The sequence below is a fragment of the Lipotes vexillifer genome, unplaced genomic scaffold (assembly GCF_000442215.2).
Source record: "Lipotes vexillifer unplaced genomic scaffold, Lipotes_vexillifer_v1.1 scaffold342, whole genome shotgun sequence".
In the NCBI taxonomy this organism is placed as follows: Eukaryota; Metazoa; Chordata; class Mammalia; order Artiodactyla; family Lipotidae; genus Lipotes; species Lipotes vexillifer.
The window spans coordinates 258,694-274,042 of NW_006786802.1; the positions used below are offsets into that span (position 1 = coordinate 258,694).

The 15,349-nt window shown below is 41.6% G+C and overlaps 1 protein-coding gene across 1 annotated transcript in view; it reads right to left on the reverse strand.

Annotated features, from left to right (window-relative positions):
- Positions 1–15,349, reverse strand: part of AMFR (autocrine motility factor receptor) — a 42,264-nt gene that overhangs the window by 6,127 nt on the left and 20,788 nt on the right. Inside the window, exons 9-11 of the mRNA XM_007459439.1 lie at positions 9,797–9,987; positions 7,883–7,986; positions 304–438 (exon numbers count right to left, since the gene is read on the reverse strand). Of these exons, the coding sequence (XP_007459501.1) occupies positions 304–438; positions 7,883–7,986; positions 9,797–9,987 (430 nt within the window). The remainder of the gene's footprint in view (positions 1–303; positions 439–7,882; positions 7,987–9,796; positions 9,988–15,349) is intronic.

The window sequence follows — 15,349 nt, forward strand, 5'->3', positions numbered from 1 at the left end:
GGGAAAGAGTGCCAATCCTTGTCCAAAAGGAACCGATGCTAGGACCTCCTGGACTGGCAAGGGCAAGCTGGTTTGGGGTGTATATCTGCACAAAAAATTAGGCAAATAGTTTTGTCCTTGTCTTAATCCAACCCTCTTGGATGGGTCTGTTCTCAGTCATAATCTGGAAAGTTAGGGAATTCACAGAAACCCTTCATCAAATCATAAATGATATTCAGCTGTTAAGTAACTAGAAAGTTAATCTAGAAGATTAAACCTTTGTGATGACAGAGTTCATTTGTCGTGTCTGAAACCTCAGTTTACCTGTGTGGGAAAAGGTACTTGAATCCGTCCTTCTAAAATGTTGTCTGTTGTTATTTCGACTGAACGTGTCAGCTGGAGGTCCTGCAGTACTAGGTGGTATGGAACCTGGGGAAACATCTCTTGAATCTGATGAGCCTATAGGAATACAAACAAAGAAGCCATGAAATGTTCACTCTCAACAGTTACTCACTGAGGTCATGGGGTAAGGCAGCCTCTGGGCACTGAACTTGGTGACCTGCCTTGAAAACACAAGTAAGGGACCACCTCTATGCCACAGATCACCGTCAAACTGCAGGGTTTTTTAGTATTTTTCCAGAATGCCAAACAGAAAACTTGGGGACAACATCAATTTCAAATAAAAAATGCCCAGAAATCCACTGAAGCCCGAGACAGGCTGAACTAGAATATTCTAGTTTTAAAAAGCATTCATTTTAAAGCTCAGTAAAATTCAGGTATATAAACGTGTTCTGCTTAAAGATTTAATTCGTAAAAGGAACAAACTTCTGATACACACTACATGGGTGAAATTCAAATGCATTAAGTGAAAGAAGCTCAACTCAAAAGGCTATGTACCCTATGATTCCATTTATATGACATTCTAGAATAAGCAAAATTACAGAGACAGAAAACTGATAAGTGGTTGCTACAGGCTGGGTGTGGGAGAGGAAGTGATTACAAAGGGGCATAATGGAATCTGGGGGGAGGCGGAAAGGAACTGTTCTATATTTTGATTATTGTGATGGTCACATGACTGAACGAGTTTGACAAAACTCAGAGATGGATATTAAAAAAGGTGAATTTATTGTATATAAATTTTACTTCAAATTAAAAAAAAAAAAAGACTGCAAAAAATGTAATTGCTGGGACTTCCCTGGTGATCCAGTGGCTAAGAATCTGCCTTCCACTGCAGGCCACGCAGGCTCGATCCCTAGTCGTGCCACAACCAGAGAGCCTGCGTGCTGCAGCTACTGAGTTGGTGTGCTCTGCAGCCCACATGCCACAACTAGAGAAGGCCATGCGCCGCAGCGAAGATCCTGCATGCTGCAACTAAGACCCGATGCAGCCAAATAAATTAAATCAATAAATAAAAGTAAAAAATAAAAAAATAAATGTAATTGCTAATGTTGCTCTGGAGCCGCAGTTTTCAAACTGTACTCTAGAAACGCCTCAGAGGCCATCAGGGCTCTAGGGTGGGCGTGTGTACAGAGGGGAGCAGGCAGAGATCTCGGCACACCACCACCAGTACGTTCACCTGAGCAGCTCCAGACTTTTTTCTCATACGTGTATATTTATTTTAAAAATGCTTATGTTCAAGGTTTTATTTGTGGAAAAGTCCCAATGATCAAAAGAAAAAACAACAAGGAAACATATAATTGCTTTGGGGGCACAATGAAGTCTACTGTTGGGATAGTGGCTCCCAAGGAATATGTTGTCATGTAGAAAAAGAGGAACGTGTCCCAGTGTCAGGCCTAGAGAGAAAAGACTGGGGTGAAACCTGTGCAAAGCTTCGCTTTGGGTCATCGTTGGGGCAGGGAGGACAAGACAAGTGTGTAGGACCCGGAGCTCCACGGACCTGGGATCCCCTCATTGTTTCTATGAAGGTGAGTTGATCATTTTTAAAAACCCAGGTCAGGTCAAAGCTAACTGGGCAAGAGTCCAAAACAACCTCAATAATCAGATAACATTCTCCTCTCTTCTTAAAAAGGTCCCTTCTCATTTCCCAAATAAAATAAGTCCAAGATTCAGTTCACTGGGCCAAAGCTTTTCTTCCAGAAAATCCAGCAAGTTATATATTAGACTTTTATAAAAAATGTATTGTGACAGGGCTTCCCTGGTGGCGCAGTGGTTGAGAGTCCGCCTGCCGGTGCAGGGGACACGGGTTCGTGCCCCAGTCCGGGAAGATCCCACATGCCGCGGAGTGGCTGGGCCCGTGAGCCATGGCCGCTGAGCCTGCGTGTCCGGAGCCTGTGCTCCGCAATGGGAGAGGACACAACAGTGAGAGAAAAAAAAAAAAAAAAAAAAAAAAGTATTGTGACAGTAAATTAGTTGTGCTAAAAATAGGCTATACAATCCACCATGCAACGGGAGGAAGAACACCAGGGCCTGCCTGAGAATTCTAAACACACCAACTCCAAGAAGGTAATTCTCATTCCTGGGAGGGTTACACGTCCATGAATTCTGATTTTTTTAAGGGGGCAGGTGAGGTGATCCACCTGAAAAGCTTCAACAGCTGCCCGATCCTGAAGTACCGACGCAGGGCCTGACCCGAGCCAGTCATCGGCCACGCAGGGCTGCGCACTCCCAGTCCATCTGCCCTCACAACGTCACTCTCACTCTCTGCTGATGACCTGGCTGAGTGCTTCACTGAGAAAGCAGAAGCCCGCGGGAAGCCAGGCCTTTTTTTTTTTTTAATGGTCAAAATCATATAATGTAAAATTGCCCATCTTAACCATTTTTAAGCGTACAGCAATGTTAACTATACACACACTGCTGTGCAACAGGTCTCCAGAACGCTTTCATCTTGCAAAACCGAAACTCTACACCCACTGAAGAGCGACCCCCCCACTCCCCCAGAAGGAAATGGAGCAAATTTAGCTATCCGAGGGCACCAAACACCAATTTTGACCTCCCAATTTTGCTTTCAGCTAATCCCCAAGATACATAGATCCCAATATCTAGGACCCAAAGAACTCTTGCTGGAATGAATGTTCCATGGATGCGTGTCTAGAAGTACTGCTTTCTGAATCGATGTCCGAAGAGATGTACATACTGATATCATATATGTCATTACTCTTAGGTTGGCATACCAGAAGTAACATCAGCCCATTTTGCTGGTTCAGTATTGCTGTTAGTAGTGAATCGAAAAGTCTATGTTTATGATTATGAAGCCAATTCCTGGAATGCATCTACAGGTATGCGTATTTTGTATCTTTTACTCGTTTGCATTTGACCAACACCAGAGAAAAGGCTTAGAAGTACAGACAATGCAGCTACTTGGATGTCAGCCCCTGGACATTTAAAAAATATATTTATTTATTTATTTGGCTGCGTCAGGTCTTAGTTGCAGCATGTGGGATCTTTGTTGCCACGTGTGGGATCTTCATTGAAGCAGGTGGGATCTTTAGTTGCTGGCATGCAGGATCTTTTAGTTGCAGCATGCGAACTCTTAGTTGCAGCATGTAGGCTCTTAGTTGTGGCATGTGGGATCTAGCTCCCTGACCAGGGATCGAACCTGGGCCCCCTGCATTGGGAGCGTGGAGTCTTAGCCACTGGACCACCAGGGAAGTCCCAGCCCCTGGACATTAAATTGTCTGGTTTTTTTTTGTTTGTTTGTTTTTTTCTGCTGCACCAAGTGGCTTGCAGGATCTTAATTCCCCAAGCAGGGATTGAACCTGGGCCCCGGCAGTGAAAGCGTTGAGTCCTAACCACTGGACCACCAGGGAATTCCCTACATTGTCCTTTAAAATTCAATAAAAATTGGCCTGAACCCCCATCCCACAGGGTGGGGACTGAGTGTTTCCATCGAGGATTGTGGTAAACACAGCATGAATGGGCCACAGAGAATGGATAACCCAAGTAAAGCTGGGCTGCCTGGGGGCCAGTCTTTTTGTTGTTGTTGTTGTTTTTAATATTCATCTATTTATTTGGCTGAGCCAGGTTTTAGTTTGACATTTGGGATCTTTTAGTTGCGGCACATGGACTCTTAGTTGCAATGCGAGTTCTAGTTTCCTGACCAGGGATCAGACCCTGGCCCCCTGCATTGGGAGTGCAGGGTCTTAACTGCTGGACCACGAAGGAAGTCCCTGGGGGGCCAGTCTTATAACCATCTCATCAATTGGTCATATCCAACCCAAACATGAATTTGCCTCCAAAACATCAGTTGACCTACTCTTTACAGATCTTCCCACCCACAGCTACACTGCCTAAAATCCCTCCCTCCTCGCCACCTTCCTCTCTCTTCCTCCAAAATTCACCCATGTTGGTGGGCTTTTCCTTCACGCCCCAATCCTCTCCCAGTGCCCCTCCTAATCTTCCAGTTCAATCCTTTTCTCTCTCACAATTCAAGGCTCTTTTCCCTTTCTGGGGGGGAGGGGCACACAATTCACCATTTTAACCATTTTAAAGTGTACAGTTCAATGGCATTTAGTACATTCACAATGTTGTGCAAAAGTCACCACTGTTGAGTACCAGGACATTTTCATCCCCCCAAAAAGAAAACCCGTCCTCATTCACAGTCACTCCCCCTCCCCCTCCCCCAGCCCCTGGCAACCACCATTCTGCTTTCTAAGAGTCTGAGTAATTTAGATGGCCCATGTAAGTGGAATCACGCAGTATTTGTCTTTTTGTGACTAGCTTATTTCACTTAGCATAGTATCCTCAAAGTTCTTCTTTTTCAGGCTGAATAATATTCCACTGTGTGGACAGAGCATTTTCATAATCTATTCATCTCTGATGGACACTTAGGCTGCTTCTACCCAAATGGTTATCATGAGCCATGCCTTCTTTTTAAACCATATCTCAAAACAACACGCCTGTAGCTATGTCCATCCTGCCTCCCAACAAAGGTGAGAATGCCCCTCTCCTGGCTCCGGCTCCCAAGCCCACCCTCCACCTCAGGTCTTTGCCTTCAGTTAACTTTTCTGTTTGTTCTGTACCATCAATCTCTCCCCCTCCAGTGATCATTCCTATTCGCACACCAAGCATGTTTTAGAATCTTTTTAAGACTCTTGGGTACTCAAAAGAACTGAAAGCAGGGTCTCCAAGAGGTATTTGTACACCCATGTTCATAGTGTCATTACTCATGATAGCTAAAACATGGAAGCAACCCAAGTGTCCACCGACAGATAAACGGATAAGCAAAATGTGGTTTATTCATACAATGGGATATTATCCAGCCTTAAGAAGGAAGGAAATTCTGACACATGCTACAACATAGTTGAACCCTGAGGACATTAAGTCCAGTAAAATAAGCCAGTCACAAAAAGATAAATACCGTATGATTCTGCTTATATGAGGTACCTAAAGTAGTCAAATCCAGAGAAAGAAAGGAGAATGGTGGCTGCCAGGGGCTAGGGAGGAGGGAATGGGGAGTTACTGTTTACTGGGTATAGAGCTTCAGTTTTGCACGATGAAAAGAGTTCTGGAGATGGATTGTGGCTGATAGTTGCACAAGAATATGTATACTTAATACCACTGAACTGTACACTTAAAAATTAAGATCATAAATTTTGTGGTACATGTATTTTATCACACTTTAAAAAATAGAAAAAAGAAGACCCGTGGGGAAAAGAAAAAGAATACATACTTAGCATTTGCTTATATGTGTATATAAACATTCTGGAAAAACGCAACACAGAAGAAACTAATTGAAGTTGTTACCGCAAGAGAGGAGGGTGTCTGGGCAGACGGAGGAAAAGACTTCTCTGGATACTCTCTACAAGTTTTGAAATTTGTGGATAAATGGCCTGCTCCAAAAATCTTTAAAAAAAAATTAACAAAAATTCCTCTAACGGCACACCCCTATCAAGCCACCTCCTTACTTCTCCACTCCCTCTTATAACACACTGCCAGCTACTGGGTGTCTTCAGCTCCCACTCACTTTCCAACCCAACAATCTAGTACTCAGCACCTCAAGCAATGGAAACTGCTTGCTCCTCTCCAGATGATTAACCATCTCCACTGTGCCAAACCCAACATGCACGTCTCTGACCTCATCTTCTAAGAATTCCCACATGGTTGACTTGACGCTTCTCCTGGTTTCCTTCCTTCTCAATCGCTGCCATGGCTCCTCCCATTCAGCCAGACCTCAGTCCTGAGCCCTCTTCTCCTTCTGAGCTACCTTCTTTCCCTCGAAGAGACCCAGTCCCCTACAGACTAAAGCTCCCAAATGTCTCTCTCCAGCTGGATCTCTTTCCTGAGGTCCAGAACTGTCTACATGACATCTCTACTTGGATGTCTCATAGACACCCCAACTTCCCCAGCCAAACAGAAGGCTGAGTCCCTGTCCTTCATCTGTTCCTCCTCCCGTCCTGCCCATCTCATACATGATACCACTGCTCAGCTGCCTGACTGAAAACCAGCACTCCCCTCACCCCACTACCCCACATCCAAATCAAAGCACTGTCAAGTCCATCAGTTCATCTTCGAAAGGCATCTGAAATCCACCACTTCTTTTCATCTTTATTTCCAATGCCCTGGTCCAAGCCTGAACTACTGCAACAGTCTCCTAACTGGTCTCACTGGTTCCATTTTTGCCCCTCTAAAATTCATTCTCTCAGAAGTAAATTATTCTGTTAACTGTCCTGGTCAGTTCCCTGGGGGAGGGAAAAAAAAAGCCCTGAATGGCTGCCTCATACTTTCATTACAGTATCTAAACTGGACTGTGGCCTACAAATCCCTGCATGACCGGGCTCTGCAACCTCAATTTATGTCACAATCTTGGTTCTGACTCACAGGCTCCAACCACAATCACCTCTCTGTTTTCAGAACATTCTCACCTCATGGCCTTTGCACCTACTGTTTCCACTGCCTCTTTCCCCCGATCTGTCTCCTTCTCTTCTCAGCCTTCATGTCTCAGCTTAAATATCACCTCTTGAGACTTCTCTGAATGTCTCCTCTGGAACAGCCTTTACCCACCCCTCCACCACATCACCTGCCCTACTGCCTGCAGAGTCCTCATCCCCATCGGCAATGATCTTATCTGTTGGTGTTTATAATCAGCCTCCTCCCCCCCACCCCATGTAGAATTCACACTTCTTAAGAGTAGGGCTCCTGTCCACCTTGTTGACACTACAGGTGCTACGCAATTTGTTGACACTGCACAGTGCCCGTCTCGGGAACAGGCTTTCAGTACACATTTGTTGGACTAACACAGGTTGCATTTTTAAGACTCCTGCATTTATCATCACAATGAACACTACATTTCAAAAATGGTGAACCATGTTTCTCCAACACTGTAAAATAAAAATACACACCATATGACAAAGCTTTAGAAAAATACGAAGAATCTTGAAATATGTGGACAATATCCTTGAACCAAGAGCATGCTTGAATATCTCAAGGGGTGTATGTGTATATATTTATACTTATATATGTATATCCACAGGATGTATGTATGTATAAGTGTGTATGTGAAGGTATACTCATTTATTTACTTTGGGAAGGGGGGAGAGGGGGTTAAAATAACACACTCAGTAGGCCTACGACAATTTTTAATAAAAGTCACATCATTCACTCCAGCCAATAACTCCCCAAATATTTATGGTGAAAATCAAGAGGTGTCCCAACACTAGCCTAGATCATGAGAGTGAACTCAGTAGTGCTCAGAAAAGGTTACATTATCTGCCACACAAGTAAAATGAAAGCTGGTTTCCAAACCAGTTTCAAATTTTAAAGTGCAGGGATTGAAGTCATCCCAGTGAATAAGATGCTCCTGAAAATCCTGCCATTTTTTTTTAAATTCCGCTGTTCTGCCAGAGCAGAGTGAGACCAACTGAGTCATGCACACTGCACACGTTCTCCAGCTTTACCTTCCCTCCCGATTATTAATCACCTTTTAAAAGCAGTGAGCGGTCCTTACCATTGCATTAAGCTGGGAGTTGCTTGCCTGAGTAATTCCTAGAATGTTGGTGGTGTGCATCACTTCGACTGAAAAACTTGGCAGCCAACTCGCAATCCGGGACCCTAAAACAAACAAGAAGCCAGCACAAGTCTTAGAGACCTCTTTCCCCTGTCAGTTACTCTGCAGTCGGCCACTCTATGGTACCAGCTGGTACTCACTGAGGGCTTACTTTACACCAGGTCTTCTGACCAAGTGTCCCCTGTGGATTAGCTCATTCAATCCCTACTAAAACCCCACATGGGTTTATTATTATTATTATTCCCATTTTACTCTTCTCAGAGATTTGACTCTAGTGCTCTTGTTGGTTCTCCAAGGCACTCGGAACTGAGGTAACTTGCCCAAGATCACAGCATTTAATTATGGTGGCCAGGACTTAAAGCCAGACAGTCAGGTTCCAGAACACTTCACCACTGGGCTTTCCTGCTTTCCAGTGGCCCTGGATCCACACAAACTCAATCCCTCTCTCAGGCTACACTATAAGGAAGGTTTTCAGGGCTCTAAAGCTACTACAGTAGATGAGAATTTGCCCCTCTCTTTCACGCTACACACAAATACTACGCGCTTGGAGACATCATTTTCATGAAGTATTTTTTACTTAATAATCTGGTTTAAAGACTTTAGTTTTCTGATTCGAAATTCTTTTCAAAGAGTTCTATAACACAGGTTTGCGGACTAATTGTACCAAGAAGTCTGCTGCTTCTGCCATTTCACTAAGGAAAGGGGCTCCTAAGATAGACCACCACCAGGTGTCAGCAGTAAAACAACTCCATTAACAAGCACACATTTAAGGAGGATTTCCCTTTCCTTCACAAAGAAACACTGAGGCCTGGAATGTAAAACAAGTTCAATGGCCATCTCAAAGATCCTGCCTGGATAGACTGTACCCAATAAAAAGCTGGGTACTTATTTCATGTACTTACTAGGGAGAAATAAAGTTACCTTTATCTATTTTGACTAAGTTTTCAGTAATAATTCATAAAGTAATAGCTTACATAGCCAGGACCCATGTCCAAGATCTGCTAGTCTATTTCAGAAGTCTTACGTGGTAGAGGCCGTAATCAGCAGCCACAAAGCAGCCCCTCTACACCTGCCCAGCATCCCTGCCCAGCCAGCCAAGCAGCCATCATCCCCTCCTCCCAGAGACTCCACTATACTCCTTCGGTCCTTCCTATCAGGGATTTCAATGTGTTGCCACTCCCACCGTGCTCTACCCTTAGAAACTCAAATCAGAGACCTGAAGAGCACTCCTCTTAAACAAATAGTCCAGGGACACCTACTGTAGAGTAGGAAATATGAACCCACAGAACTTAATGGGATTGGAATTGATGAAAATCAACAACAGCCTGATGTAATGTGAACTAAAGGATGATCAACCAGCCCCTGACACGGTGCCCATGACCTTAGAATTTTAAGTGTGGTTTTATTACAACTCCTTTCAATATTCTGGAAGATGGAACATTCATATTTTATAGGCAAAGAAACAGGGTTCTAGTTCTGATTCTCCTTCTGGTACCCACTGGAAAGGCTGCTAAATGACCCTTCATTATATGCTTAAGTATCACACGGATTCAATAAATTACTAGCAGCAGTTTAACTACTAAGCTGATTCAGCATGCTCCTTGCAGTCACGGTTGATTCAATTGTAACTACTTTCACCTCGTCGCACCCCCCGTCCCCCCAATTCACACAGAATCTAGCAAAATGCCTGGCACAGAATAACCCCTCTGTGCTGTCTATACTTACCGAACATTTTCAATTAAAACTGAAATATAACGTTGAACTCGCCCATACAGGGCAAGTTATAATTAAAACATCATCCCCTAAGGGGAGAAAACCCCTGGCGGATGGTTTTAGAGGTTGAAACCAACTAACCATCAAAGTGGAAGAAGTGATTGTGTTGGTTTAAGCGAGGTCTGCCTTCAGCTGCTGCTACAGGAACCAAATTCTCATCCAAATTCTCTCCTTGATGCTCTTCCCTGACACGATTATTGTCGGCAATATTAAGAGACATTCTGCATGTTGGGCAGGAGGTGTCTTGTTCTAGCCAGGAACGAAGACAGGAGCTACCAAAAAGTCCAAAATAAGATATCCTTAGCACATTTTGTGAGACTTCACCAGAAGTACTCTGAATGTATCAATGAGTTGCAATTTTACTTTCTATTTACCATTAGCAAGATTTAAACGTTAAGAAACACTTGCTGACGTTACCTCTTTGCCCTGCTTCACTCTAATGTACTTCTGGTGTATCCTGCTCTGAACGTTAATTTGTTAACATACGTGGTCATCACCAAGCTCCTGGGCATGACCCTTCTTCAGTAAGACTTCGTCACCTGGCTCACCATCCTCCTCTCCAGCTCTATTTGACTAACTTAAGATCCATGTGGCTGAACCATCCAACACCGTTGCCTCTCATGTCTTTGAATCCTCTATTCCAATGATCTGTTCTCTCACTCCACTTTAGCCTCCACTAACCTTGGCCTTCTCTTCAAAATCACGACTTCAAAGATCTCACTCTCCAACTAAAGCTCCTCTCCTTCCAGCTCGCCTCTTACTTGCTAAGACCTCCCATCCACTTTTCATCAAGCATCACCCCCCAGCCCAGAGCCTTACTTCTGCCTTCACCCAGCGTGCCTACAAGCTTACGTCCATAATCCCAACTTCTTTAACCCTCTTATATCTGTATCCTGCTTTCCCAACCAGGCTGACAAGCTTCTTGTGCCCTTTTTCAGGAGATGATGATGCCCTATTTAAGGTAGTCTTTCAATAAATACTTGTGCTGCCCATTAAAGGAAGTATACTAAAAAAAAAAATGAGAAGGTTGGATGAAGTGATCTCCAAGGTCCCTTCCCAACTTATAATAATACTTATCCTTCTCCTAAGATTTCAAGGGGCCTTCCGTTCCATAATAATATATTATATTTCTTCTAAGAGTTCAACGAGGCACTGAATAAAAATGCTCACTTCCTCTGTGCCTTTTCTTTTTAGTGTCTGGGAACATGTGCACACAGGTTACACAGGAGAACCTCACCGAAACGTGATGATCCTCAGCGTCTCTAGCAACCAAATGGTACTTAAGTACCAAAACTTTCCCAGAGGCCAAGATGAAGCTACTTCTTACTACCTCTCTGCTGGAAGAATGTATGACAGTAATGTTCCAAAATAATGAATGTGTACATTCAACTCTATCACATTTTGAAACAATAAAGTACCTGTAATTTCTGTTTGTGATCATGTAACTATTAGCCAAATAAATGATTATTTTTTTTAAAGTTCATTTCCCCATCATGAACACCCTTATATCACACCTCTAGTAAAATCAACCTTGTGGGAGACTACCAAAATGTGTAAAATCTTTGCCTTCCAATAATGCTACCTGTGACACACTTTTCATAAGCAAATCTAATTTTACTTCATACTCTGCAAAAACTTCCCACATTATGTACAATAGCCTAAAAACTCCAAGTGAGTACAATTGGTCAGATATAGTTGCCTTCCTTGGGGGGGAAAAAAAAAAGCCAAACTTCCACAGCTAAAGAAACCAAACTTCAGAGAAAACAGCTGTATTTCTATATATCTATAATATTCTATTGAAGGATTCTTTCTTCTCTAAGTATGACACTCAATGTAATTAAATATTTACTGGACTCTGAAATCTTGCAAACACATCTCCTACAGCAACAAATTATCTAGCTATAATCTGCTGAAATCTAGACATTTAGCTTTATGGCAAATGAATCTGTCATAGATTATTATCATAAAATCCTGCCCCAATCTATTAACCAAAGCTATAAAGTAAAGCAAACCAAGAAGAGATCCTAACAATTGTTTGCTCACTCAACCCCAGACAGACAGGTATTTTAAAAATTAAATCCTAACTCTTAAAAAACCACTAGGTCAAGAGAAAATCACTTGGGCAGTTAGAAAATATTTTGAGACAAAAGAAAACAGAAGCAAAAGCAAAACATACCAAGACTTATGAGATACAGCAAAAGCAATGCTCAGAGGCAAATTTATAGCTAAAAACGCCTAAAAAGAAAAAAGATTTCAAAACAACAACCTAACTTTATAACTTATGGAACTAGAAAAAGAGCAAATGAAACCCAAAGCCAGCAGAAGGAAGCAAATAATAAAGATTCAAGCAGCAATAAATGAAATAGAGAATAGAAAAACAACAGAGCAAATCAATGAAACCAAAAGTTGGTTCTTTGAAAACATCAAAGCTAAACTGACAAATTTTAGCTAGACTAAGAAAAGAGAGAAGATATAAATAACTAAAATCAGAAATGAAAGTGTGACTACTACTACCAACCTTACAGAAATTTAAAGGATTATAACAGAATACTAGAAATAATTGTACTCCAACAAATTAGATAATATAGATAAAACGGACAAATTCCTAAGCAACACAAACCCTAAACAATACACACACACACAAAAAACTATGTGGCTAACAGTCCGCCTGCCAATGCAGGGGACACAGGTTCGTGCCCCGGTCCGGGAAGATCCCACATGCCGCGGAGCAGCTGGGCCCGTGAGTCATGGCCGCTGAGCCTGCGCATCAAGAGCCTGTGCTCCACAACAGGAGAGGCCACAACAGTGAGAGGCCTGCGTACCACAAAAAAAAAAAAAAAAGCAACATGAAAAATCAGTTATGTTTCTATACACCAGCAAGGAACAATCCAAAATAGAAATTAAGAAAACAATTCCATGTACAGTAGTATCCAAAAGAATAAAATGCCTAGGAATAAATGTAACCAAGGAGATGAAAGACTTGACACTATAAACTATAAAAGATTGCTGAAAGAAATTAAAGAAGACCTACATAAAAGGAAAGGAATCCCACGTTCATGAACTGGAAAACAATATTGTTAAGATAGCAATCTTCCCCCAAAGTAATCTACAGTTTCAATGCAATCCCTATTCAATTTCAATGGCCTTTTCTGCAGAAATGGAAAAGCGGCTCCTCAAATTCATACAGAATTGCAAAGAGCCCCAAATAACCAAAACAATATAAAAAAAGAAAAAGTTGGAAGATGCACCATTTCCCAATTTCAACTTACTACAAAGCTACAGTAATCAAAACAGCATAGTACTGGAATAAAGATAGACATATAGACCAATGGAACAGAATTGAGAGTCCAGAAATAAACTCAAATGTCTATGGCCAAATGATTTTGCCAAGGATGCCAAGACCATTCAATGGGGAAAAAAATAGATTCTTCAACAGATGCTACTGGGACAGCCACAAGCAAAATAATGAAGTTGGACCCTTACCCTCAATTCATGTATAAAATTTAACTCAAAATGGATCAATGATCTAAATGTAAGAGCTAACACCATAAAACTATTAGAAAAAAAGTATCATGACCCCAGATTCGGCAATGGATTTAGATTTGACACTGCAAGTATGACCTACCAAAGAAAGAAGAGGTAAACCGGATTTCATTAAAAATTTAAAACATGTGTGCATCAGAGGACATTACCAAGAAAAAAGTGAAAGGACATTACAGAATGGGAGAAAATATTTGCAAATCATACATCTGATAAGGGTTTAGTATCCAGAATACATAAAGAACTCTTACAACTCATCAACAGAAAGATAACCCAATTAAAATAGGATCATTTGGTTTGAATAGATATTCTCCAACGATGATACACAAAAGGACAAAAAGCATGTGAAAAAATGATCAGCATTACTGATCATTAAAGAAATGCAAATCAAAACCACAATGAGAAACCATTTTACACCTCAGGATGGCTATTATCTAGTGTAAAATGTAAAATGGTGTACTCGCTATGGAAAACCGTATGATGGTTCCTCAAAAAATTAAACATAGAATTACCATATGATTCAGCAATTCCACCTCTGGGTATATACCCAAAAGAATTGAAAGCAGGGTCTTGAAAAGAAATTTGTACACCCACGTTCACAGCAGTATTATTCACAATAGCCATAAGGTAGAAACCACCCAAGTGTCCATTAACAGAGGAATGGATAAACAAAATGTGATATATACACACAATGGAATATTTTTCAGCTTTAGAAAGGAATGAAATTCTGACACATGCTACAACATTGATGGACCCTGAAGACATTATACTAAGTGAAATAGCCAGACATAAAAGGACAAATATTGTACAATGTGCTACTGTGTGAGAGCAGTCAAATTCATAGAGACAGAAAATAGAATGTAGCTGCCAAGGGCTGGGGAGAAGGGGAGATTGAGGAGTTAGTGTTATATGTGTACAGAGTTTCAGTTTCAGAAGATGAAAAAGTTCTGGAAATGGATGGTGGTGAAGGTTGCACAACAATGTGAATGTACTTAACGCCACTGAACTGCACACTTAAAAATGGTTAAAAAAAATGGTTAAAAGCTAAATTTTATGTTATGTATTTTATGTTATGTATGTATTTTTTTTACCACAATAAAAGCATAACATTTGAGAATTATCATTTTAAAAAACCCACCATAGGGCTTCCCTGGTGGCACAGTGGTTAAGAATCCACCTGCCAATGCATGGGACACGGGTTCGAGCCCTAGCCCAGGAAGATCCCACATGCCGCAGAACAACAAAGCCCGTGAGCCACAACTACGGAAGCTTGCGCGTCTAGAGCCCGTGCTCCACAACAAGAGGAGCCACTGCAATGAGAAGCCCACGCACCACAACGAAGAGAAGCCCCCACTCGCCGTAACTAGAGAAAGCCCACGTGCAGCAATGAAGACCCAATGCAGTCAAAAATAAATTAATTAATTTAAAAAAATAAAATAAAAAATCCACCATAATGAAACACCACTTCCTACCAACTAGGTTGGCTATCATAAGAAAAACAGAAATACGTATTGGTGAGGATGTGAAAAATTGGAACCCTCGTACACTGTTGATGGGATATAAAATGGTGCAGCTGCTGTGGCTAAGTCTGGTGGTTCTTCAAGAAGTTAAACATAGAATTACCCTGTGACTCAGCAATTCCACTCTTAAGTATATACCTAAAAGAAAATCAGGTACTCAAACGGATACCCGTTCACAAATGTTTATAGCAGCATTATTTGCAATAGCTAAAAAGTGGAAATAACCCAAATGTCCATCAATGGAAGAATGGATAAACAAATTGTTTATTATTTAAAAAAATTTAAATTCAGCCATAAAAAGAAATGAAGTACTGATACATGCTACAACTTGGATGACTTTGAAAACTCTATGCTCAGTAAAAGAAGCCAGTCACAAAAAAGTCACATATTATATGATTTCCTTCACATGAACTGTCCAGAATAGGCAAACCCATAGAGACAGAAAGCAGATTAGTGACTGCCAGGTAACATGGGGAGGGAGGAATGGGTAGTGATTTACTTTAATGAGTATGAGGTACTATTCTGGAGTGATGAAAAAGTTTCGAAACTAGAGAAGAGCGGTGGCCTGCACCAC